The 27998-nt window shown below is 33.2% G+C and overlaps 1 protein-coding gene across 6 annotated transcripts; it reads right to left on the bottom strand.

Moving 5' to 3' along the window:
• Positions 1-10: 10 nt before the first annotated feature.
• On the bottom strand, positions 11-26119 carry LOC107221303 (ADAMTS-like protein 3). Of its 6 annotated transcripts, none has more exons than XM_046745599.1 (13): positions 26102-26119; positions 15528-15809; positions 8460-8613; positions 7486-7655; positions 4995-5091; positions 4803-4854; positions 4225-4370; positions 3922-4051; positions 2703-2967; positions 2089-2313; positions 1540-1698; positions 867-1043; positions 11-281 (listed from the first exon to the last, which is right to left on the bottom strand). In XM_046745599.1, exons 2-13 carry the CDS (start codon positions 15564-15566, stop codon positions 24-26), a joined length of 1872 nt encoding a protein of 623 aa, XP_046601555.1. In that variant the 5' UTR covers positions 15567-15809; positions 26102-26119; the 3' UTR covers positions 11-23. The 6 variants fall into 6 exon arrangements, with proteins under 6 accessions (XP_046601555.1, XP_046601554.1, XP_046601556.1 ...); XM_046745598.1 differs by lacking the exon at positions 26102-26119 and adding an exon at positions 25961-26030; XM_046745600.1 differs by lacking the exon at positions 26102-26119 and adding an exon at positions 25948-25962.
• Positions 26120-27998: the final 1879 nt, after the last annotated feature.

Raw genomic sequence — 27998 nt, 5'->3', positions numbered from 1 at the left:
TCCTGATTTCCAGCTCGTTAATTTCATGCTTGTAATAAAAAATTTATCCCCCATCGCTCACTGTTTGATATTTCCGGATCATTCTGGATCTGGACAACGCGATTAACGTTTTCTGCCCCGTAATTGTCGTCCGAATTTCTGCACGGATGCTCGTTGCAGATCAATCTTGAAACCGGACGATCTGCTTCCGGACATTCTCTTCCTGGTTGCGCCGGCCGGCCGTCGCTTTCCAAACATTTTACCACACGCTGTTGCATTCCTCTACCACAAGTCCGGGTACACTGTGAAATAAATGTTCGCGATAGCGATGAGAAATTTTTCATCGAGGTAAGAATCGCGGCTAGGAAAGAGAAGAAAAACAGATGTTTGTCAGATAATTTAAGAATTTTGAACATTTTACTCCACGACTTGATGGAACAATTAAATTTTGCCCATTCAAAGTACGTCAGCATTAGAATTAAATTTTTATGAAACCTATCAAAATACATCACGTAAAAAAAAAAAAAAAAATGTCCAAAATTGATTTCTCGCGATGATTATCAACGTTGTATTCTTCATTTCCTTCACGCAAAGTTCTAGAAGTCAGAAATCGAAAAAAAATTCATTCGAAAAACGCTTGCGGAAAAAAATGTGAAAACATTCATAAGTCGTCTCGCTAAATTTAGACAAAGACCCACAAAAAAAACAACGTTATAATAACAATGATTACAATTGATCGGAGAATGCCTGAGAATTTTCTCATGCTTGTGTGCGGGCACAAAACAAAAAAAATTATTAGGTCCCCGTGGCAAAATTTGTGGAAGCTCTGCAGATCGTCGAAATGTTGAATAACAAAGTTTTCCTATGTGTACGAGTTTTATACTCACTTCCGACCAGTCGGATGCAAACCAAGCGGGTGGGCATGGGGGGCCCCTGCAGTGTCTTTTAGCGTCCGGTTTTTCAACGGGACAATTCATGTCGAGAGCAACGTGAAGAATGCCCCGAATTTTAGCAACGCAAATCACTTCCCTGGTCTGTTCACCGATTTCGCACGCTGCCGAACACTGGCAAGGAAATAAAATAGTGATAATTTCTGTAAATTTCATTCGTATAGAGATGATGATAAACCCTTGTAGAAAGATATAATTTCAAAATTTGAATTCTCTAGACTTAAAAAAGTACACTCTTTTATTTTAACACGTTAACCAAGTAAAATCGAAGAATTCAAATAGCATCATAAGTAGGTTTCTGCGTGCAGATCCCGATACCGACATTTTACCGACATTTCCAATAATCGATAAAGTCAACCATAGTGGGCATAACCCCCTAACCGAAAAAAGGGTTTGTGTCTAAGCTGTGGAGCCGCTAAAATGTCGGTAAAATGTCAGTATCGGAATCTGTACGCAGAACACTCTTTATTATACTACTAATTCACCGCAAATAAACTCTCCGAGAATTCAATATTTGATTAAATTTGATTTCCCAGTGTAAATAAGAGAATTTTGCAAGAAGGTTGAAGTAAAAAACGTCCCATTTCGGGCAGAAAATTGCCAAAATTACCCGTGTCCATGGACCGGAAAACCAGTGACCGCTGCAGCTATCGTCCGTTGTGCATTCTTGGGTTGTTTTCGGTTTTTTCGACTCGTCGCAAGTTTCCGGCGACGATGATCCGCACACGACTCGACGCCATTGAACTCCGGTACCGCAGTCGGCCGAACACTGTTTTACGGATCGCGATATGGGTAAAAAAACACGAAAATCCTCATAGAATTACATTGTAATATTTACATGTAAAAGAAAATAAAACTACTCATTATGCGAGTTGTCATAAATACTTTTTACCCTCGTAGAATTGCGAAGGAAGAACTTTTCTTCTCAGTTATTAAACTAATGGTAAAAATCTTCTGAATCATGAGGAAAAAAATGTCTCCAATGAACGACCAACACTTTTCCGTAAACCAAAAGCGATTATGGAAATTAAAGAAAAAATTCTTTAATCAAATAATGAGAACAAAAATGGATTTTTTGATGTCTTTCGGGGGAAAAAAAAAAAAAATTGGCCAAAAACGAAAGAACAAGAAACCGTTCAAAACAAACAAATCTGCGAACCTGGCGAGACCATTCAGTGAAGAGCCACCTACTGCCCGAAGTAAACGTGGAAATCGAATTCGAGTGCAGCGTCGCATCAACAGGTGGTGCAAGTTTCGGGCTGCAATTTCCCAAATTGCAGGACTCTTCGTACGGCGGTTTTTCATCGAGGGAACAGGGTCGCCCGGTCGTTGTTATGCAGGAAACAATCCTCGTTCTTCTCCCAGGACCGCAAGTCGCGGAGCACTGCATCATATTTCGCAATTTGTTATTTAATTTATCAAAAATACGATGTGACAATTAAGAGTAACGGGTGAATTAAATTAAATTTTCTCGACTGCCTGTAGCAATTGGTCAAATAATTTTCATTGGTCTGGAAACGTTACAGAAAAACAAACTTAGGTATTCCTTGGAAAACAATACTCGATTTTTTCGAAGTTTGGCGGTTCGTTTTGCAAGCAATCAAAATTCCCTTCAAATTTATGAAAAGAATCAACGAGAACTGCGGAAAATGTTCTTACATATCCCGATCGATTAGTTATTGTATTTTTCAATAATATTCGTTGTTAAAAAAAAATACGAAGCTCGTAACAGTTTCGGAGCCAAAATCGAGTTGCAGAGTTAGTATTTTCTACCTCAGACCAAGGCTCGGCGTTCCATTGGGAGGGACGAGCATTTTTCTCGAATACGTTTACGTCTTGGGATTTATCGATGAGCGGATCGTCGCACGGTCGCATAACGCAGCCCTCTCTCAATGGCAGGAGACTCGGCTCGATGCAAGCACCGTCGGCAACTCTCATCGTCAACGCCGAAGTCACTTCCTGGACGCATTCCATTTCGCGAGTGCGATATCCGGTGCCACAACTTACTGAACAATCGCTCCACACCCCCGCCCGCCATCTTGAACATTAATTTATTCGATTCCAGATGCTAAAAGGATGTTGAAATATGGAGATAACGATTCCCCGGTATTTTGTGAAATAACAAAAAATCAAATATCAACGTTTAACGATCTGAATATCGCTGAAAATACCTCGAAGTTGAAAAAAAAAAAAAAACTGGACTAAATTCTTATCTAGAACGAAGAAAAATTTGAAAAACTCTATTGACAGTAGATATCCAATGCCGGTTCTAAATACACATTCCTATACCGACATTTTACCGACACTTAGCCAAGACACAAACCCTTTTTAGAATTTTTAACGATGGGAGATGTCCCCACTCTGTTCGACTTTATCGTTCATTGAACGATTTAGTTGTCCGATGTTATCGATCGACCGATAATTTCGTTGCTCTACCTTACTAACAATTTACTCTACTCCGCCGTCATTTCACCCCCTTTCCACTATATCGACGGCCGAGGTCTAGCGTAGACTCAAACCTTTTTCTCAGAAAGTTAACGATGTTACTGTGATCGACTTTTTTTCGCGCCCACGGCAATCTACTTCCAGAATGTTTTGTGAGAATTGTTTCGTTGACCTTGAGTGATTTCTGATAAGATATCGAATATAAGATAGAGCGACGAATTCATTGGATCACCGATAAAGTCGGACAACTAAATGGTCCGATCATCGATAAAGTCAATCAGAGCGGTGATATCCCCCAGTTTTTAATATTCTAAAAAAGGGTTTGTGTCTTGGCTAGATGCCCGTAAAATATCGGTAAAGGAATCTGTATCCAGAACCAGCATTTTATACCTACTATCAACTATTTCGATTACATAGATACCACAGAGTGCAGATTGCAAGTTTGTGGTTTCAAAATTTGGAAGATTTTTGTTTTCATATTAAATAAACGATTTGCGAAACTGAAACAAAATTTAATTCTGATCATTACGGTTTTTCTGTTACTAACTTCGCAGGACAGAGTCGAGTGTTGCATCTGACCGTTTGTCCGACCGGTTTTTCCAAATGATGACACCTCTTGTCGGGAACTTGCTGCTGCGACTGTTCCCGAATGCAGACAAACTTAGTCGTCTGAATGCCTTGAAAAGAAACAAAATCTATGCAATCATCGAACATCCAACTCGGAAGTATAAAAAAATCGGCACGTTGTAGTAAAATCGGTAGGCAATTATACGACCTTTCGCGATCTTCAACCGAATCTATCATACCGATTAAACGAATTACGAGCCTATTTTTGTCGACCTGCACTCACCTCCGCCACAAGACCTGCTGCATTCGGTGAGGCCGTGATTTTTCCAGACAAATCTGCGCCTTCGTAACCGTCTTTGTGGCGCAACGACTGACAAAGGCTGAGCCTCGTCGTCTGCTATACGATTTTTCACAGGCAAAGTATCTCTTCTAGATATAAAGTTAAAAAAAAAAAAAAGAAAAACAAAGGAAAAAAACCGTTAAAATAATTATTTTCCCAAAATGATTTTCTGATTATAGGGTGTTTCGTTTGCAAGTGAAATTTTTTTTTGTCAAATAGCTCCCATAACTGACAAACTTGTGAGTACAGCAAGAAAAAAATCCTCGCAGAAGGATATCGCTAAAATTAAATTTTTAAATCCCACTTTCGTTACTATAAAAATTTTTTCCGTTCAACAACATTAGAGGAAGACGTTGTCTTTTTTCAATTTTTTTCAAGAGATATTCCTCTGCCAGGTTACTTTTGTTGCTAATTACGACAAGTTTTTTAAACGGTTGCCGGAAGAAAAACGTTGCTTTCAAATAAATTCAGCTTATTTACCGCAGCGATAATAGTAATAATATTAATAATTCCATAATCACCTTCTCGCGGTGTATCTACCAGGTGGAAATATGTTCGAAGTCTTGCTCGTCGCTGCAGAATGTGATATGAAAAAAAAAATGTTACAATAGGTTATTATACATAAAAAGAGGAAATAATCTACGGTATTATACTCGAATAAAAAATTAATTTTTTCTTTCGACGGATAAATAAAATCGCCGCGTTTCCGATACCTGCCGCAAATTTTGTAGTCCAACGTGAAGCTGTCGGCTGTTGGCCGGAGGTCAAATACCGGTAGACAATACCCGGATTTGGCTCTTTATAGAAAACCTGAGGAAAGAGATAATTTTTATGGTTTATATAATACTTTTTTTCTAAGTTAATACGACTCCTGAAAAGCTTTAAGAATTTTGGCAAATTTTTTCGATCACTCGTCTTTACCCTATCATTTTTTAAACCTATCTCAAAAACAAATTAATTTTTTCTGAAACAAGAGAAGAAAAATATTTGGTTTCCGAAATGAAACATTTTCAAAATTATTACAATACATACCGCATCAACGATTTAATTACTGACTTTTTAAATTGTTTCTCCAATTCTAAAACACTCTCGCGATTTTTTTAAAAACTTTTACCAGAACACTTACTGTGAAAAATAATAACTCAAAAATTAACCCTGTCACAGAATTTTTGAATGTGTTATTTTTAGCGCGATTTTGCGAGGTGTCCTAATGTCGCAAGAATCAGCTATGTATATTATTTATTATTTTACTCATTTTACACATGCAGCAGGATCTGCTCAGTCCATCACGTGGTATTTTCAGATCCGGTTGACGTAATGTTATTCGTGGAATTACACATTTAGAAACATTGCTCAAATTAACTCGCTTAACATCCAAGGCAATAAAATAGAATATCAATTAAATAAGAGGCTAGAATTTCCGTCACAAATAAAATACAAGAGTAAATGCGTATATCATATGCATATACCTAGAGGTATATAAGTAAACTAAAAATCTTCTTCGCTAACGTAACGTTTCTTGTTTTTGTTTTTTTCCCCCTCATTTGCCATTTTATATCCCAGCTTTGGATTTTTCCAGAATCGTATGAATTATTCACAAAGTAAAAGAAAAGAAATACCACTGTATAAAGATGTTTAAATTCTGTTTACAGGGTATTCAAATATGAGAAAAAATCATCTGCCAAAACCATAAAACAACGCAAACCATATTTAACAATTATCATGACTAAAACCTCTGAGATACAAAAGCAAAAATAACGAACGATCGATAAACAATATCGCATGCACGATTATCAGAAAGCTTCAGTCAATAATTGATTTTGGTCCATTGATGTGTATAGTTTGGGAAAAAAAAAAAAAAAAAAAACTTTACTCGATGAATAAAGTAAATAGAAAAATTCGACGACGACGATAATTGGAGAAATAGAAACACAAAAGGAAAAGAAATCATTGAACTAATTGTAAGTAAATTGTAAGACCTAACCTGTAAGACGAACAGTAATAATCGATGCTCCCCATTAATTGTTAACGATCACGATATATGTAAGAAAAATAGTTATATCAAATAACTAAAGTCAGCGTCGAGTCACTCGTGTTAACGGTACATAATAAGGAAAAAAGGCTTTTCCAAGTGTGTATATACGAATGGGTGAAATCCTTGAGTAAACATTATACCTACTCGGAGGAGATATAAAAAAATACGAGAAGAGGAAGAGCATGTGGCTCTCTTATCGAGCTCCGTAGTAGGCACACAAAGTCTGTTCACGTTGTTGTTGCGTAACGCAGGTAATTTCGTGTCGTTTCAGGTTCGAGTGAGAGAAAAATAAAATAAGAAACGAATTAAAAAAAAATAAATAAATGAATAAACACGAGAATACAGACGTGGAGAATAACGAAAAAACACGTCACGTTGAATTTTCAAAAACCTTGCGCGAGCACTCCTTCGACCAAATCTTCGGGGCGTTCAATTTCCGAATTCGAAAACTTCCGAACGCGCCTTATTCCGAATTATTGGATGGGAAAGCTTGAAGTGAAAAAATCAAACATTTACGAAACAACAAAGTTTTGAACAGTCGAAAACCCGACTACTCAAAGTTCAGAAATGCAATATTCCAAAAATTCAAGTTACGATTGAGCAAAGTTTCGATAGGGTAAAATTTCGAAAGTTAAAATATACTCGCAGAGCGTAGTTTACTCAACGAGTGGGTGTAAAAATTAAGAAACACCGAAAACCAGAATTCCAAACGTAAAAATATAGAAAATCCAAAACAAAGAAAGATCAAAGTGGTGAAATTTTATCAAGTCAGAAATTCACATGTTCCGCAGAACTGAAAATCTTGGATCATTCGGAATTTTGGATATTTCAGATTTAAAAATATTCTCGGTTTCACACTTTCGAAACTTTGACTTATCCAATTTTTGCCCTTTCGAAATTTTGATCATTCGGAATTTTGCCCTTTCGGAACTTTGAGCGTCGAGTTTTGAACCATTTCGATACCTTGATGTTTGATCAAAGTTTACTTTCTTTACTCAAAGTTTCGCCACCAAAAAATTGCGGAATTAGGCATTTTTGAAACTTTTCAAATTCGGAATATCAATCGCACTCCAATCTTCACCAACGCGCAAAATAAAACAGCCAACTTATCATTTATACCGTTGTTGTTGTAATTATTATTGTTCTTGTTATCGTTATTGCACACTGACCAGTATATCGATCGGCTCTTGAAGAGGTCCTTCGGCGGCTAGGCTTTCCGGATTATGCGAATCATGCCGAGTGTAAACGAACGTGGTTCCCAAATCTACGAATGAACCGGAATTCGCAAAGGCGTTGTAATTGCCGTTGAGAATGAAATTGCGATCTTTTCGTGTAACGGCTGAAATAACGTTAATAATTGATACTGTGAAAAATTCTCCAAGATAACTCAACACGTAACAACCTAGTATAAATTTTACAAATTTGTCTTGAATCAAAAAAAAAAAAAAATCAGTTCTAAAATTTGTCCAACGGTAATTTTTTTTTTTCTTTTTTTCCTTTCAAATTAAATCTGAGAAAAACACAAAATAATACATGTATATATATATATATATATAATATTGCCGAATCATTCGCTCGTCTAAAAGAATCTTGATTAATTTAAACTCGCTACACGTGTATGCGAATTTTAAAGAACTCGTGTTGCAATCGACATACCAAACCGTCTAGATGAATCGCGCGTGATATACGTGAATGTTTTTGCAAATATATTTCATCAAGAGCTCGTTCATCTTCGTTTATATTGTACGCAACGATTCAAACTATAAAAATAAATTCACCCGAACTTCTTCTCAATTCTCCTTAGTTAACTCACGCGAAGCTTTTATTACTATTATAGCTTATTCGATCGTCACAAAATGATTTACTGTTCAAGTGATAGCGATTCTTTTGCCATGTCAAATCATCGCAACAATGAAAGACGTTGGAAAATTAATTGAAAAACGGTGAAAAAAATCGAATAAAATTTTTCACACTATGGAAACAATCACTAGTTTGTTTTTTTTTTCTTTTTTTTTCTTTTTTTTTCTTTCAACCTATGATCCAACGAATTTTTACCGTCAATTAATTTAGTCGGAACTTTCAAGAACGAGACGAATCGTTTCATTATTACAGGACGAATCGCTATTCGACGGTTGATTCTTACCCAAAATATTACTTGTGTTACCCAGCTGCGTGACATTCAATGCTTTTGCACCACGCGGCACAGAAGTGACCAAATTATATCCAGGCTTCAACGTAGGCTCTGTGAATATTCCATCGATCAGACGACCGCTTGCAAAATGAATAATAAAAAGTACCTGAAAGATAAATAACTTTACTTCAAATTCAGCTGACAACTGAATAAGACTGATAAAAACGATACAAAAATCTTTCATCTTTTCTTTTTCCGCTCCACATTTACTCGGACAAATCGCGAAGTAAAATAAACGTAAATTTCTCATTTTTGGATAAAGATAATTACCTATTATATGAATTTGTTACGGTTTAAGAAAATCGATCCTCAAAGATTTTCGTACAAAGAGAAGGATTTCTTCATCTACGGTAGAAATTAAATCGTAATCCGCAAAAGATTCTGCGATATAATGAAAAACAAAAAAAAAAAAGAAAAGAAGCTCAACGAAACAATAATTCAAGCGATAATTCTACGAATTCGAATCATGCGTTAACAATAAGTGTGCAAGTTTGTTATAACAGAGGCAGAGAAATGAGATGTTATTCTTAAATAATTACAATTTATTTTAAGAACGTTATAAAATAAAAAAAAAAAAAAAAAAAAGCTTAAACCTTTTTCGAAACCATTTCGAAAATGAGATAATTATCTCGACTTGAGCCGATTGCGATTTCGAATGTTCATTTTGTTAATTTCTATTATACGTAATCGTGGCAAGAAATTTGCTGGCAGTGATATAGCAGTAGACTAAAACAAGTATGAAAATTAAATGCCTGAGCCTCCAATTACCGCAGCTGATGGTTGTATACTACACAGAGAAAGATTTAGTGTACGCGGCTTGTGACGCAATATTTAAATAGCGAGTCGTCTTTCCGACGTTTCGTGTGGCGTGCAACAGCTATCTCTAATGTAAGGTGGCTGCTAGAGGTATATCCTAAATAGAAATAACTATCAAGTGGCGTGTCTCTGGCCACCGGATCAAAGCAACGAAACGGTTCAACGTCAACAGCTCCAACAAACTCTGTAAGAATTGATACCGTAAATCCTAATTTTAATTTAAAAACATGAAAAAAGGTCAGAACAGTTTCGTCGATTTGAATTAAAACTAACCTTTGAGTTAAAAAAAAGCAACAATTTTTATTTTTTTTTTTTTACACGTATAATTATAAAAGTGTTTCACTCTCACTTTATCAAATCGTTTATTCGTAGAAGATTTTATTTCACTTCGTTGAGATTGTCAGAAATTTTTGAATAACCTTTTTCCCCGTGATAATCGTGTTTATAAATCGTGACGAAATATTTCAGGAATCTCGTGTGCATTATAAAAAGTATTGAATATGCACTTTGTAACTCGACGGATAAATTATACGCCAGTTTAACGAGTTCGGTTTTACACTCAAAGAGACCTCCGCGTTGCACACACAAAACTTCACGGTCTTCTAATCCAGATTAACGACGTTGCAGATACCTTTGCTTGTCCCACATTACATTCCATATAGTTTCGAGTCATTCAACGTCAAATTCCGGCTGGATGAACTAACAATTTTCCACTTCTTATTTAACGTAAATAAGTTTAATAAATTGAACGAAGTAAAATAAAAATTCGAATTAAAACCATCTGAGCTTCTCGAATTAGCTTTTATCATTCGCAAGCTGATTGGATATAAAGAAATTCAAAACACAAGACTAAATTTTGCAAAGTTCGAAGAAATAAAATCAGCAATTTCGAAAATTGTTGCAGACTACAGAAAATCATCGGTGGTTGAATTTTTTTCTCATTTTCATTCAAGATGAATATTACACTGAAATTCTATACCAAAATTTGCTACAATCGTTTTGTTTCATCGTTTAATAAAAATTTCGAATTCTTTTTCGTGATATTCTAGGCTTGGTAATAAAATCGAAAGCAAAATCAAAGCTGTATGTATAGTTACCTAGACACTGTGAGAAAAGAAGAAACCAACCGTCAAATAAGAGATCTCATCGGTTTAAAAATAATAAAATTATATTTTCACGTTCGATTGATAAAAAATTATTCAAATCGGATCGAACCGCTTAAGGTTCGTAATCAAAATCTGTATGATCCTCGTGATTCCTCGTTAAATATTAACAATACGAATAATTGCGTAGGAGAGACTTATTCGGGATAATCTTACTGGCTTTTATTCAGAGCTCTCAAACATGACGCGCGCATCTCAATTTATACAAGGATAGTAATCGTCGAGGTAAGCTTGCGGCAGACTAACTAAAAAAAAAAAAAAAAAACACTTACCGACAATTTTGATTAACGGAGACAAGTTTAATATTTTTTCTTTTTATTTATTTTTTTTTTTTTTTATTAATTTCTTTCACTTTCTCTTCTGCAAGCAACAAGCCATTCTATCAATTCCGATTTATTTCAGCTATGCAGCAGCAGCGTAATCTGTGTATGTGTGCAGAAAAAATGCATCGAAACTAGTTTTGTTTTTTTTTTTAATTAAAAATTCTAAAGCGATTTAATCGTTTCCGGAGTTTGTTGATTTATAATGAAATGAAAAAAAAAAGCTTGTGTCATACAATTCCAGGGATAATTTTACAATCGCTCTGGAAAAATTTCTTATCTGTTTTGCAGTTTTTTCTCCGTTCGATGTTTAAATCGTTGTTTTTCAGATTTCTTTCCTACGTCAAAAAGTGAATAACTGTTCGTAATTTTGTCACAACGTAATCGCGAATATTATACGAGTAACGTGAAAAGCAAAGTGGACAAAAAATATTGACACACAACAAAATCCTTAAACTTGAATTTTACAATTGCAAGATTCGTATAAACATTATATTTTTAACGATAAAATAAAACAAATTACGAATCGCCCGATTAAATTTTAAATTACTCAGTTTAATCGCATCGGTAAATAAAAATTGAATTATTTTTAACATGCAAAAATCAAATTCAACCAGACTGACCTCAGTCACGAATTATGACGAGTCTTGTTAGCGATGATCGTTTGAGAAAAAAAAAAAAAAAAACAATTTCCTCTTCTCGCGTTATTGGTTAGAAAAAAAAAAAAAAAAAAATTCCAACGAACAGAGAGAAAATACCAGGCGTAAAATCAGAAGTGAGCAAACCAGCCTCTGTAGGATCCTTGAGGATTATTGAGAAATCATAGAAGCGATCTCCAGACGCCCTAGCCTCTGCATTTTACTAGATAGGTGAGTCTAATTATAATACAACGAGCCACTGGAGAGATTGGTGGCAAGATGATGATGATGATGATGATGATGATGATGATGATGATGATGATGATGATGATGATGACGACGACGACGACGATGAATACAGGCGCGTAAAACAGCAACATATATACATTCGAGATGCTGCAGAGACTGGAGAACATCCGCGAAATGGCAAAACAAGCCTTGTGGTTTAAATTCAAGATACGTAACGTGCGTTATTTTTCCCTCACGTCTGTCTATTGCGTCATCGAGTGGTCCATTCAGTTTCGGTAACGCGGTCAGTTACGTTATGTTTTACACCGTTGTGTATCGTATTGTGAAAAAGTTGTATATTCTCTTCAATTAACTACTACGAGTATCCGATTTTATTATCCAAGCACAGGTTAACCATTTCAGTCACACGTTTTCACCTGAATTTTCTTACTCGGAGGTTTTTTTTACAATCGTGCTGATTACACGAATCTGAATTCGGAATTTTGATAATTTTTAAATACAAGATGGTGGATCTAATATGGCGGATGTAGAAATGAAAAAAACTATATCTTGAGGTATTACTTGGACCGATATTCCCAACCAAACGTGAATCTGGATGAGAGTATATTGAACGCTTCGCGATGAGACAGAGAATTTGAAAAATGTCAATCGTAAGCGAGTCGATACGGTAATTCGTTTTTAATTATAATAATAATGTCAAAAAGTTCTCAACAAATTGTTTGACCAAAAATTTGTTCAACACATCTCATATGCAATGAATTCATTGATTTTTCTGAATACCTACCAATTTTTTTTTTTTTTTTTTTCTTTTGAATTTCCGGCGATTTTGAATAATTTCGTTTTCCAAAATTTTCCATCGCTCTATTTGTAAAACTATTCGTTCCGTGCCTCTAAAACTTTTTCAGTGTCACGTATACGAAACCATTTACGAAAGCCTATCCAAAAATTCCCAAAAACAGGCTTTTTCAAATCATCGCAGATTCCAATAAAAAAAAAAAAAAAACACGTATTCGGAAAAATCAATGAATTCATTCTGTGTGTAATAAAAAAAAAAAAAAAACGTCACCAGAGGTTTGTTGAACAAATTTTTGTTCAAACGATTTATTAACAACTTTTTGGCATTATTATTATTATTCAGAACAAATTATCTTATCGACTCGGTTGCGATTGTTTTTTGTTTTTTTTTTTCTTTTTCAGACTTTTACATGTTTATTTTTTCAACTTAAACCTTACAAACATACCAAACCGCTTTCAAATGAACATTTGAAATTATCCGAGTGATATTATACAACGACCATTCACTCCCGTCTAAACAACTGTCACTCCAAAAAATCGTTTTTTATTTATTTATTATTTTACCAACTCAATCGCGGTGCAAAATTTTATCCACATCTTGGAATAATAATATCCACACTTAATCCGAGTTTACGTGACTGCAGGTATAAATATACCGGACGAGTGCGTTATTTTATTTTTCATTTTTTTTTTTTTTTTTTTTCAAAAACTTTTCACGGACTTTGCGATATTCTGAATTATTAAACTTGTCGTAATTGAGATCAGTTTTGAAATTCGATTAATCTTTTTTTCTCCCTTCATTCTTCAACGACGTGAAAAATTGCATCGACCAAAATCCGTCAAAATATCTTCGTTGTTTCAATTTCCGCTGCGCTGAAGTTTTGACGCTTCTTTTTCTTTTCTTTATTCACCTTCTTTATTCCTCTGAACATTAAGCTCACAGTCATTTGAACCCGAATCACGTGCAAAGTGAAAGACCCGGATTGATGAAAGATTTCTGACAACAAATCTTTATCACCGCCACACAGTTTGTATGATTATAAAAATCTCATTCACGCGATCGATTATGAAATCAGAAACGGCAACGAGAAATCACGACTGTTTTTCCGTCATCGGCTCAAGTACGACTACACGCGCATATATGCGAAACATTTCATGTCAACTCGATCAAAAAAATTCTGCATTAAATTATGAATCTTTTGCCACAGGAACGCAAAATCTTTTTTGTAATTTTTCAGAACGTTGAAACATGGTGTTTTGTTTGTTCAAAATGTTTAAAGTGCTTGAAAAGAATAGAAGAAAAAATCGCCCCATTGTGGGACGGGTGTCAGAATAATCGGGACGAAATATAAGATTTTTGAGAAATTTTTGAGACTTTTAAGAAATGCCAACATCTTATATATCTAATCTTATAATATATATATATATATATATATATATATATTATATACGTACAGATAAACGGTTAGGTACATAAAAATGGCTTATCTGAAAGCGAGGACCCTCCTCTCAAGAAGATCGCTGGTGAAAAAAAAGGGGAAAAAAAAATGTTGGTAAAATAGAGCAGTCCCTTTTTTTATTACAATCCTTTTTTCTGAGGGTAGGTCGTAAACACATAATTACACAGGTGGCAAACCGTTCTAAAGTTAGATAAGAACTCTACTATACAACAACGCAGCATCGATGCGTGTTTCGTCTTAAAATTGTCATCCTTTCATCTTTACTCGTTTAATCACAAAATTTTGTAACTATACAAGTATGACAACAAAATTGATGCTGGTCATTTTTCCTATAATCTCAATGTAAATTTGAAACACCAAACATTTTTCAATCTCTTAAATAACGTACGAAATCTCACGTGTGTCTGTGTGTAAATATATATATATATATATATAAATATTGAAGAAAGATTATTTCAAATTGGAATATATTCATAGAATAGCGGTAAATTTGAATTTTTACAATTTGTCAATTTTCTTATACCAAAATTATCCACGCGCGACACTTTTTTTTTTACCATGATTAACAACATATATTCATTCATAAAGTAAGACGGAAAATGATAATTTCGTTGTCCGTAAGAAGAAAATAGAAAAAAAAAAAAACGAAATTATAATGAAACATATCCAAATCAAGTAAAATCGAGTGTAGTTGAAAACGAAAAAAAAAGAAAAAAAAAAGAAAAAAAAAATAAGGAAACAGGGTGGAAAAAAATCGGACCTTGACCGAATTTCGATGATCAATCTGTTAGACGTAAATCGTGAATGTGTATACACAACAATCAATCAAACTGTATAATTATACTACCGTATAATGTATACATTATACATATATATGTGTATATATATATGTATACCTATACCTATTAGTCCCACGTGTTATTAGATTACGTACATTGGAATGATGATAAATTGGCTCGATTCCAATGATTAGCAGCGCTTAAAATCAAACTCCACGCTTATACATATATTAGAAACTGTGAGCGCCAAATTTTGAATAAAAGATTAGTACATTAAAACCATGAGGAATTAGTACGCATAATAAACTAGCAAGATAATTAGTTAAGGTGCGTTAAAAGCAAGTAGCTATCGGGTAAACAACATTCACCGCAAACAAGCAGGTTTTCCTTATCCCGGTGAAAATTCTTCTCTAGAAAATTGCATATCATAGGTACATATACCGTCGAAGAAATGTGAAAATACTTTTGTTTTTTTTTGGTTTTTTTTTTTTTTTTAATTAAGAATCGAATCATTCGATATTATCCATGATATCACCATTTTCGTCTGATACCATTCGAGTAGAATATTTTTTCCTTTGAATCCAAAATTTTCTCTCAAAATTCGTTTTTACTAAAAAAAAAAACAAAAAGAAAAAAAAGAATGATTTTCAACGTAAAATCCAATTCCACCGGTTCGAATTAATTACAAATACCATGAACAATGCGTAAGCCTGTAGGAGAACAAAAAAATTGATAAATAGATAAAATAAATAAAAAAAAAAAAAAAAAAAATTGGAAAAAAGAAACGAGTCAAATCTTACCGAGATGATCAGAGAATTGAAAACCGACGACCGCTGCATCCTGAATTCTTTTCCCGTCGGAAGATGACAAGAATATAAATATTGAACAAAGTTGAGTGTAAAAAAAAAAAAATAATTAAAAAACAAAAAAAACAAATAATAAAAAAACTTGAACCCCCCGTAATTCAGTCACCAAATTGTTTCACTCGATCACCGTATTGCAATCTTGACGCGCATGTTTGTTTCGCAAAACTTTCTCACTGTTTCTTCTTCAACTTCACTACGGATATATTATATGTCCCTCTGGAAAGACAAAATAATTGAAATAAAAAAAAAAAAACATTAAAAAAAAAAAAAAAAAAACACACAAGCGCGCGCGCGCCCACACACACACACACACACACGACGTATTAAAAATATAAAACATGAATATAAATGTAAATTGTAAATCGAATTGAAACACGTTAACGCGGACGTTTGAATTTCACCATTTATTACATAGACGCGTGTTTAATTAATAAAACGTATGAAATTTCGGGGATATCGTGAGGAATGTTTTGTTTCTTCTTCTTCTTCTTCTAATTATTATTATTATTATTATTATTATTATTATTGTTTATGTAGTTATTGTTGTTATTATTATCATTATTATTATTCCCTCCGTCGACATGACGATTAAGACGAGAAGAGAAATAATCAAGTGATTGCCGTTAGGCAAAATAAAAAAAAAGACGCAGCGGCACACGCCGTGGTTCTTGGGACAATGAGCTCGGACGGTTTGGCTGTCAACCCACTCGGGTACCTACCGTACATGTATGTATATAAGATAATACCGAAGAGTGTGACAGGCCAGGCCGTCTTCCTATACCGCCTAGAGCTTCTAATCAGACGGCAAATGTAAACAGTCAGCAAGGTTCCACCTTCGTGCAGAAATCTATAGGATTTGTCAAATGACGTGAAACACAATCTGAGCAATATCGACGCGACGTCGAGAGGGAGAAAAACGATAAAAAAGAAGCATGGAAAAAAAAAAAAAAAAAAAAAAATCCAAAACACTTTGAGGCAATTGAATCTAGCGATGAGAAATTAATTTTTTTTTTCTATTTTTCTATATATCAGGGTGAGCCAAAAAAACTAAACTATCGAATCTATGGCCTTGAAGGGACCGTATTTACCGAGAAGAAAATCTCTCCCGTTTGGAAAAAATTTTAGATCAATTTTAAAAGGTGTCGCTGGCCGTTTGAAATTTCCGATTTAAATGACACGTTAAAAAATTTTTTATCTTCGTTAAAGATGCTACAACTTTCGAACCGTTTGAGCTAAAAAAAAAAAAAAATATCAAGGCATATTCATGCGGGGCATAAAATTCTCTAAGAAAAACGCTGCCGAGTTGATTTTCTAGACCCAAAAATTCGCACGCTTACGGGCCGTGAAAGTCGAAGAAAAACAGAAATATGCAGTTTTCCGGGCTCTACGATTGAAAATATCCCTAATAAATTAACAAACTTAAACTAAAATGAAACGAGGTGTGCGAAAGATGTTGTTTATAAATTAGATTCGTCAAAGGAGTAGAGTTTCAACTCGTTCATTTATTTGTTTATTGCACTTTTAAACATTCCTTTGAATTCCTTTGAATTGTTGATAACACTTTGTTACAATTAAGATATTGCTGGTGACGTAATTGCACTACTTGCAAAATAAATTGTTCTTGTTCTTCATTTTTCGTTAAAGTTCGATTACAATTTTGTATCAACGCTATACTGCATGTTTCCGCTTTTCTTCGATTTTCACGGCCCGTAAGTGTACGAATTTGGAGTCTAAAAAATCAACTCCAAAGTGTTTTTTATAGAATTTAATATCCCGCAAAAATATGCTTGGAAATTTTTTTTAATTCAAACGGTTCAATAGTTACAGCATTTTTAATGAAACAAATTTTTTTTTTTTTGCGTATTACTTAAATGGGAAATTTCAAATGGCCAGCGACACCTTTTAAAATTGAGCTAAACATTTTTTCAAACGGGAGAATTTTTTTCTCAGCAAATAGGTCCTTTTAAGACCATAGATTCGATATGTTAGCTTTTTTAGCTCACCCTAATATACGTCTTAAAAAGATGTAGTCACAGTTTTTTGACCCTCATAAAATTACAAAGTCTTCGATTTCGTGAATCGAATCTTGCTGTATTCGTTGTTGCTTCTTTGTTTTTTTTTTTTTTTATCAAACTCTTTTAAAAACGCCACATTGACAGCATCATTCGTTTACACATCCAGAGACATGGTATCGAAGTTTTTACACATAATATATACATACATGTATACCAATCTGTGTCTGAGAATGCAAAATGTTAATAAACATTCGTCGAAGTATATTTAACAGTAGAAAATACAATATTGTACATCAAATCGGGTCAAATTACGTTATACCGTAATATTATTTATCGCAGAAGTATATCGCTGAGATGAAAAACCTCGATATAAAAATCGCTAGGAATGCGAACTGTTTTTTTTTTTTTTCTTTTTATTCTTAATCTCCCTCCCCGAATAAAAGCGTGTCGTCGCAAACTAACAATAATACAGGCCTTGACTTCACATCGACATATTTTCGTTATCACGTACACTGCATATATCATCGGTGATTCATTTGCCTACAATAAGATCACTGAATTTTTCATTCCCTCTGTATCTCTCTCGATCTCTCGATTTCAATAAATCAGAGATAAGGAAAGAAAAAAAATCAAAATAAAAAAAAAAAAATAAAAAAATCCACGAGATACAAATCTCACGTACGTTATGTCGCATATAATCAACTGCATACGGTATCTGCTTTGATTTTTTTCCACAACTTATTAGTTTATATGAATAATTATCAGTACAATAAAATATTCAACTTTTGTCACAATTGCACCGTGAAATATTAAATTATACGGAACAATTTCATCCGACGAATCGTAAACCGCAGCTTCCGGAACTTGTTACGTTACTCCGTGTCATAAGAATAACAAATCAAGTCGACAACGGGATAACTGGTAAAGAGTATGTTTAAGTTATTCCCCATTAGCGTCGGTTCGTTAGATTCGATCGTTCCCTGATCGTTTTATGCGCCTCGTAATAGAATAATATATATATATATATATATATATATATATATATATATATATAATATATATATATATATATAATATATATAATATATATATTACACCATGTATACATATACTGTACGTATGTGTAACTATTTAGACTGTGATCAGAGCTGATCCATTAGAGCGCTTCAAGAAGAAGGAGAGAAAAAAAAAAAAGGGAGAGAGAAACAGAGAGAAGTCAGAGAATGAAGAAGAAGAAAATAACCGAAAAACTAGTCTGACAGCAACGATAATTCTGTTCAATCATATTTAATTCAATCTACGCTGAGAGAAATTTTTACTTCCAGTTACCGCTCAGTCTTTAACTATTTTCATTTTTTACCAAAAACTTAACGCTCGCGCAACGATAAATTGACGTTAAAGCCTTGTTTAGCTAAAAAACTAGAGTAAACCTCAAAAACTGATTTTGCGTTGCAATTGCCAAAAAAAGGATCGACGATAGCGCAAAATGGTTAAGCGTACCTCGTTTTTCGTTGTTCCAACAATATTCGAACGGTTTTTTCAACGATACCTGTTTTACTCGATTTTTCTAGTTACTTTGACAAATGAAATTTTTCTCAGTACAATCATTAAAGTTACAGATATGTATACATGAGGCAAGGTGAGATAAATTTCTTGAAAATAATTAATCATCAATTTTGCGAAAAATTTCGTGTACACCGTGGTGAAAAAAAAAAAAAAATAACAAATAGAAAATAAGTAATCAAAGCAATTTTGGGCAATTTTATTTAGTTTTTTTTTCTTCTTATCCCATCTCTTCATCGTCGTTGAAATTCACATGTGTTTTACGGGTGAGTGGCATAAAATTTCCAGCCTTCGTCCCTGGTATGCACAGTTAATTACACGAAATTAGATTAGATTAGATTAGATAAAACGACATTCTTATTAGACGGCTGGTCTAGATGCTCGTCGTCGTTTCGCCGTGTTTTTAAAAACATAAGAAAATAACTAATGTACCGACAAAGCGTAATGGTATGAATTCTAATTTTTCAAGATTCGTCATTCGCATATACACGCATACATGTACATATATATATATATATATATATATATATATATATATACACACGCGCGCACTAAACACGTGTACCAAAAAATGTCTAATGCAGTCAAGTTTACTCAGCTGAAAAAAAATACGAACTTGGTCTAGGTATGTGTAAAGAGAGAAAAAAAAAACAAAAAAAAAAAAGGAAGAAAAAATATTCTTTCATTTTATAAAATAAAATCAGAGTGAATATTTCGTAGGGTGATCGTGATACGAACGCGAAAAAAATTTATAACATCGGTGAAAGAATCGCGCGACGATCGATCTTTCACATCAAAAACAAAAATTTCAAATTTTACACACAATCTCGTTTCCAAATTTTTACTCTCTTTCATACGACCCACAACAATGACCCAATTTTACATATCATGCAATCTGTAGCAGTTGATGTTAAAACGAATCCAACGACCTACAACAAAGATTATTTATTGCCCTGCAATAATTCACGAAATATATGACTGGTGAAAAATGTCAGTTTAGTTTCGAATTTTTCGGCAGCTGTATGATAATACACGCATTAATTTTCCTACATCTGAGAGCCAAACTTTTTTCATTTATTCATTTATCACTGTTATACAATATTCTTTTTTATAATTTCGCAACTTTCAGTTTCGCTTTATGACAATTTCAGATATATCTTTCGTTTTCTTTTTTTTTTTTGCTGGCAATTCGAAAGAGTTGTATTTTCTCACCGATGCGAAAATACGTTTTCACGACGATAGAATGATTCAATCGAACTCAAACAGCTCAACGAAAACTTTCCAATTATAATAAATTAATTTCAAATCCTCCAAATTATTGAGTGGAGAAACGAAACGGATTCTAGATCTGGATCGATGAATTTTGGCAATGCAAAAAAAAATCTAGACTCAAAACTTTTTCTAGAAATCTCGCCCATATTTTTACGCCTATACGTGTCCAAAGTTGTAAATACATAAGCAGCTGTGTTTACATAGGCAAGTACGTACATTGAACGTACTGCGAAATATAAATATATACAGTTTGAGAAGAGGAATTCGTGTCTAAGGTGCCTAATTTATTTCAAATACTTACAATCTTGCTATTACGCTGCATAGAATTTTTTATTTTTACCCACAAAATCTAAAGAAAGAATTTTTTTCTCTTTTTCACTTCTAATATATAGATCGAGATAAGTTCAGTATTACCGGTATACAATCACGTGAACGAATATCAAAGTCAGTCGAAAAAACGTCACGAACGTGGTCGAATTTTGTTAAATACATTTGTTTTGTTACATTTTTATTTTTTTATTTATTCTATTTTTTATTTTTATTTTTACAAACCACTATTCTATGAGTTCCAGACAAGATTCGGAAATACCGAAATCACTCAAATTCATTATAACTCGTCGTGGAATCTTTTTTTCAACTCGTTAAAAATATTTTCACCTCGCGAAAAATCATCGATGTCGTATAAAATTTTTTTTAAATCCCTGAAAATCGTTTCAGCAGAGATTCTAAAATCGATTGAAAAAATTTTTCATCCTTCAAAAAATTTACTTTGAACAAACTATTCGAGCAATTTCTCGGAAATGAAAATTAGTAAAAATCAATCCTTCCAGTATAACGCAAATTCCTATATTACATTTATAACTTTCTAATGTATAAAATATATATATATATATATATATACAGGGTGTCCATTACAAAAAAAATATGCTCAAATATATCGAAAACTAAGCATTAAATTGAAAACTATTTCAGGCAAGCGTCCCAGTTTTTGGGCCCGGGGCCTCTGCTGGGCCCCTTGGGGCCCAACCTTTGTTGTTCGAAAGTTCCATTTTTCACTGCATATGCTTATTTCTCGTTGAAAATTGAGTAACTTTTACACTTGGTCATATTTTAGTTTTCGTCTTCGAAAAAAGATTGTTCAACATTGAAAAAATGTTCGGGCACTTGTTTGCAACAATTTTTCTCCGAAGCATTCAACAATTTAACGCTCACAGTTTCCGATATATTCGCGTATATTTTTTTTTTTTTCAAAATATGACACCCTGTACATTTATTCATATGTAATTTTTTTAATAAATCCTCAACGAACAATAAATATCTATCAAACGCAATGTACGCGTGTGTACCTCCCGCCGATTCCTTGGCCTCTATATTTATAACATAATATATAGTTTCGCACCAGGGTGTCACCTCTGCAGTTATATGCGTTATTTTTAAATTTCTCCCCGGATTCATTATACACAACGTCATAATCCCAATGGAATTTCAAGACTTTTCATTTCCTCTCATTTCCCTGAAGAAAACAACGTTTCATCGTTTTCAGAAAATTCATATAATATTCCCAGTGAATTGAGAATAATGAGAATTATATCTCGTGAGTTTTGAAAAACGTTCGTGATGAACGAAAAAAAGAGAAAAAAAAAAGAAATTTCAATTTACTCGCTCGATCCCAATAACAATTCGTTGAGGATAAGAAAATCAGCTGAGAAAAAAAAAAAAAAACAGAAAAAGAAACAGAAGAAGAAGGAACGAAGGAAAGACAAATTGTAAGAAAATTCGAATACCTCAATTACTGGAGATTAAGACTCGTTCTCTGATTATTATGAGTGTATGCTAATGCTAATGATTGCAGAAAGTTGAACCCGGCGAAGCTAAGTTGAGAGATAAATCGATAATTAAGGTAGATCAGGCATACTATTATAATACGGAGTTTGCAGAAATGAAAAAATTTGATATGGTAAAGTGTACGATAAGTGGTATTTCACAGGCATTTTATATATATATATATATATATATATATATATATATATATATATATATATATATATATATAGGTACAGAAATATCTGGTCCGTGACATTTATTGCTCAGGCAGGAAAGTTCACGAATGAATGTACGTCCGCATCTCACGGTTTGATAAAATAATGGATGTATAAAAGGCACTCGAAATAGGTATACCTTTTAGTAAAGCCCGTATTATATACAAAGAATGTGTATGTTTTATCAACATGCGCTTTATACCGGCCGTAATGAAGCGGTTGTTTTAAACGTCTCGAAATCCCGAGAGAAAGTATAAAAAAGTTTAATAAAGAAACGTAGAGATGTGAAATGAAAATCAAAAAGTTGCTGGAAGAGAATTAAGTTCAGGAAAATCGTCGACTAGTTCGCCGGTTAAATTATAGTTTGTGCAAACAAATTTTCTCGTTAATTCTATCGAAGAACCGGTATTCGATTTACGATATGCAAATATTTATACCACAGGCAATAATTTACTCAATCACACACGCACAAACTGTATATTACAATATTCTAACGTGAGTTTGAAAGTAAAAACAAACTTAACATACTTTTTGAAAATCTTTTATCTTTATCTAACACGCTGAATAATATACTTTTGTACAATGTAAAATTCATCGCTTATACATGTGAAATAATCAAAAAGATCTTAACCGCAAAGTATGAGAACGAATTCGTCCAATCGTACTTTCTCTAAAATGATCGGTCGACTCGATTTTCTATCATCTATCAATTTTTATTCATTGCACGATCAAATATTTCATTATTCTGACTGTCGGTATATCAAAAAACAACCTCATACTAGCTACCTCAATTTTTGTACAATTTTCGCTCACCCCTCAAGTGGGTAAAAAACAGTCTAGAACGAATTGTTCCGAGATGGCCAACAAAGGGTTAATTATTCTTTCTTTTTTTTTTTTCCCATTATTAAAACAGAAATGGCATGGGGTATAAGGACCGAGCGATAAGCGAAACTAAAAATTTCTCTCAGTGTAATGAAACGGTTCGTTCTTAAAGTTCAAAGAATAAATTAGCCAGCGCGAAATGAAAAATAAGTAAATATAAAAATAAACCATTTTTGAAGCAAACAAATCAACATATCAAAGACTCGCAAAATTTTTAGACCACAAAAGTTTAACTATTCACGTAATAATACAATCCTCTCAATATATGTATATATATATATATTTATATATGTATATATGTATTATGTATATACGTACTATACATTTCGCAATATCTCAGGAATAACGAGCGATAAATAATCGTTGTTGTAGGTCGTTGAATTCGTTTCAACGATCATTCGTAACTTGAGAAACCCAAGAATGTGTGCCAAACCGTTTAAAAGAGTTCACCTACTCGTCATTCAGTCTTTTGAGAAAAATTAAACTCAACCAATTCACTGACTGCGTTTTTCCCAACAATCGTGAAAGTAATTATTTCTGTGCTACTCTCACAGAATTCGAAACACTCGTTCCAAATAAAATAACTTGTATTGTGAACGTATTTGTTTTTTTTTTTTTTTTTCAATTCTTTTTGGACAATTAGGTGAATTACGTTAATCGTGACTTGTAGGAAATGAAAGAAAAAAGAAAAAAATTAAATTCTTTCATAATATTACGAAAACGAAACGCAGAAACAGAGAACGTATACCTAAATCTACGAGATAGTTTGGCTAAACGACAAACTTTCAATGATCGTAATTAAATCGCGTACGAGTTTAAATTTTGCCACGGAAAAATATCTTGGAATCAATTTTTATAACTGATCGAAAATATGAAACCCGATTTCTGATAAACTGGCGAGAAATAAAGATTATAAAAAAAAAAAAAAAAAAATTGGAAAAATCCCCGGTTGAATTTAATGTTATCATATATTCCGGGATGATCGATGACTAATTTCAATCGTCGAACGATTGGCGCCACGTCAATAAATAAATAAACCAACAAACAGAAATGAATTGAAGAAGAACAATCAATCACAGCATGTTACGCGAATACTTATTTAACATATAATTTGACAGATCGTTGTCATGTGTCGTAATAAAAATTCCATATTCTACAATCTTTTGCTACACATGCGTTTTGTGTGTGTGTGTGTGTGTGTGTGTATACATATAATGTTATTATGACAATATATAACAAATAAATAGATAAATCGTCGTTTATTTTACGACCATTATATATACGATTCAGTTACAATTTATCGTCTCTAACCCCTAAACCCTTCTACAAGACGCCGCGACGTCGATTTGTAATTTAAAATCGTCTCGCAAGCTATTTATCATTAATTTCGATTGACAATCACGTCACGTGTTGTTATACATAATATAAATGTATCGGGTTATACATAAGATAAATAACCAAAATTGTTTCAATCATTACTGTATGGATCAAGCAAATGTGACGAACAATATGATGAATTTGATTCTTTTTTTTTTTTTTTAACGAAATTTAAAAGCAAAGAGAACGTTTATTCATTCTTGACAAAAAAAAATAAGCAAATTAAAATAAAACACAAAAAAAAAAACAACGATCGACATAATTTTGCATACACTGTACGAGATTATCGTTTGTCAAAAATTTTCACCCAATTATCCGCATCTTCGTATCGATAAATCACATCAAAATACGTGATAATATATATATATATATATCATTATATACATATGATTATAACAGTGATCATATGATAATTGCTTTTCAAGTCAATAGCCAATAACGTCGTTTAAAATTCAAAAATTAAATTAATTATCCGCAAATCCAGGCGCGTAACAACTTCCGGTAAATCATGGTAGGTATCTATAAAACTTTGCCGTCGATTAAATCCAGAACCACATAAATTACACCACAGATCTGTACATGATTCACTTTGTACTCCATATATTCCTCATCTCGTTAAACGTTCAAATTTAACCAACATTAAGGTTATTAAAAATTTATACGTATCACAAGAATCATTACGAACAAAAAAAAAAAATAAATAAATAAATTAAAAAGAACGTACAACCTGATTACGTTGTAATATAATATTAGGATAAAAACGATCGTTTAAAAAGATTTTTCGCAAGTGTGTCGCACTGTTCGTGAAGTGGCACAAGGTTGAAAAAAAAAAAAAACAAATTACTCTGCAATTATTGACGGCAATTAAGCTAAAAAATAGCAAGTACCTAAAAGTCGTTGGTTTAAAAACCGTCTCAAAGCACGTGAGCTAATTTAAACCTCGAGGACACAAATTTTTTTTCACATCGTCAAAAATTTATGAAACCGTATCGTTCAAACAGGAAAAATATTCGAACCCTTATCGAGAGACTGGAAAAAAGGCAAATGAAACAAGAAGCCAAAATTATATTCCTCCAAATTTTTCTTCACCGCGTAGGTGAGAAAAACTGAAAAAAAAAAAAAAAAAAAAAACAAAAAAACTTCGATACCAAAGTTACGTTACGCGCGGTTATTGTTAAATCCGTGTAAGGATGAAATTTTGCATACATCTATTACGTACATATTATATTATATAATACAGTCGGAATGTCGCGCGTTTATAATACACCGCATTTGTACAGTGTGTGTGTTTTTTTTTTGTTTTTTTTTTTTTATTATATTTTTTTTTGCGTAGCTGTGCAATTGTAAATTATGTCCCGACAACCAACGGCAGCTGAACACTGCCTGCAAGCCCACCACGTTCAACTGGAGTCCGAGACCGACGTCGCTCCAACTTTATACGGAACGCCCTGTATGTATGGATGTATGTGTGCGTATACGTCCATTTTACTACAAAACCAGGGTTACTACTATATGTATATATATATATATATATAGACACACACACACGCAAACACACAGGCATACATGTGCACATGTATTTATGCATTCATGTACGTATTATGCACCTATGGATGATTATGCAGGCGTTACTCGCACACATTTCAAGCATCAGCTGCTGTTAACATGCATGTTACACACCTTAAATTCACCGCCGCGGACGATTTGAAGAGGCAGCCTCATCATCATCTCGCCACTCCCTCCCCCCTTGAAAACCGATTTTTTTTTTTTCCTATCCTATTTTAGTTATTTCTATTCTTTTATGTTTATCAATTTTTAGGTTTCTTCATTCTTCAATATAGACATATATATATATATATATATATATATATATATCCAAAGAGTAACGCAAAAAGAAAACAATTATTTATGGAAACTGCAAAGAAAAATCTCCAAGGATTTCCGTACGGTTAAACTATCGCGCGAATTTCTGAAACTTGCGATGAACCGAAGAAACAAAAAATCATCTTGGTTCTTTCAATTTTCATATTATTTTTCATTTATTTCTCTCTGTTCCTGCTCAATTTTCACAGTCTAGTTATAAAACCCGGGTGTAGAATTTAATTATTCGTATCGATAAGTAGGATGTTCAGGAATTGAATAAAATAAAACGATACGAAACGTAATAAAGGATAATGGAAATTAATTATTCCGATACATACTAAATAAATATATAGTTACGTGTCAACGAGAGGAACAAAGATAAAGAAAAAAAAAAAAAAAAACCAACCCCGGCACCTAAGAGAATGAAAAATAATTTAACGCCGAGAGTCAACAAAATTCTACATATTTACGTGTGTGTGTGTGTATATATATATATATATACTGCAATGAAGCTGAGCATGATTTGAATATCGATAAATATGTATGCAGTGATTTATATTATAAGCTGCTGCTGAATGGACCGTATAAAAAAAAAATGTAAGTATGTATCTGAAATAACTTGGGGCCTTAGTCATACGGATTCGAAATAGCTCGCCTCATTGCGAATATCGTAATGAAATGAAAAGGAAAAAGCATATTATATTTTTACCATTTCTTTTTTCTTTCTTGATTGAAAATTGAAAAAAAAAAAAAAAAAAAACCATTGACTTTATTCCGCGTAACCGCAGATGATTAAAGTTTTATCCTCGTATATGCGTGTATATATATGGCGACAGGAATAAGCCGCAAATTGAGTCTTAATGACCGATGGTAGAGATCTGAACTTTTTTACTATAAAACGCAAGCGATGAGGTGAACGAACGCATAGGTATATATATATATGTGTAATACGAATACATACGGTTTAGTTTTATATTGAAATTCTTGTACCATTATAGAACGAAAGTGGAGGCAATTAATTAATTTATTTCACCCACGCTTACCCAACGATATCGTATAAGATTGTAAAAAGAAAACCGAATTATTTATATGGCGCCCGACTGATCGTCGTGCGATTTTGCACAGAGCGAATCAAATATTATTCGACTATAGTGTATTGTAAAGAATTATTTAAGCATAATGTTGATCCGATCGAATATTCCACCTTAAACCTCTTAGAGAGATTAGTTTTACGATTTAAATTTGACAATAATTGTCTTTCGTTGAAATTTCGTGATATTTTGAATTCTTCGCGCTGTGACGATAAACATCGACGGGAAGAAAAAAATGAAGAAAAAAAGAGAGAGAGAGAGAGTGAGAGATGGAAACTAAATAGAGGAAAAGAAGATTTCACG

Source organism: Neodiprion lecontei, chromosome 7, assembly GCF_021901455.1.
Source record: "Neodiprion lecontei isolate iyNeoLeco1 chromosome 7, iyNeoLeco1.1, whole genome shotgun sequence".
NCBI lineage: Eukaryota > Metazoa > Arthropoda > Insecta > Hymenoptera > Diprionidae > Neodiprion > Neodiprion lecontei.
This window is presented reverse-complemented; position numbering and strand designations above follow the sequence as displayed.

What these genes read in the sequence shown, in the direction of transcription:
- LOC107221303 (XM_046745599.1), bottom strand. Translation starts at nt 15,566, where the DNA reads ATGCAGCGGTCGTCGGTTTTCAATTCTCTGATCATCTCG. An exon ending in TCAATTCTCTGATCATCTCG is followed by an intron (nt 8,614 to 15,527) that starts GTAAGATTTGAC and finishes TTTATCTTTCAG; the next exon opens with GTACTTTTTATTATTCATTT. An exon ending in GACTACAAAATTTGCGGCAG is followed by an intron (nt 4,855 to 4,994) that starts GTATCGGAAACG and finishes CACATTCTGCAG; the next exon opens with CGACGAGCAAGACTTCGAAC.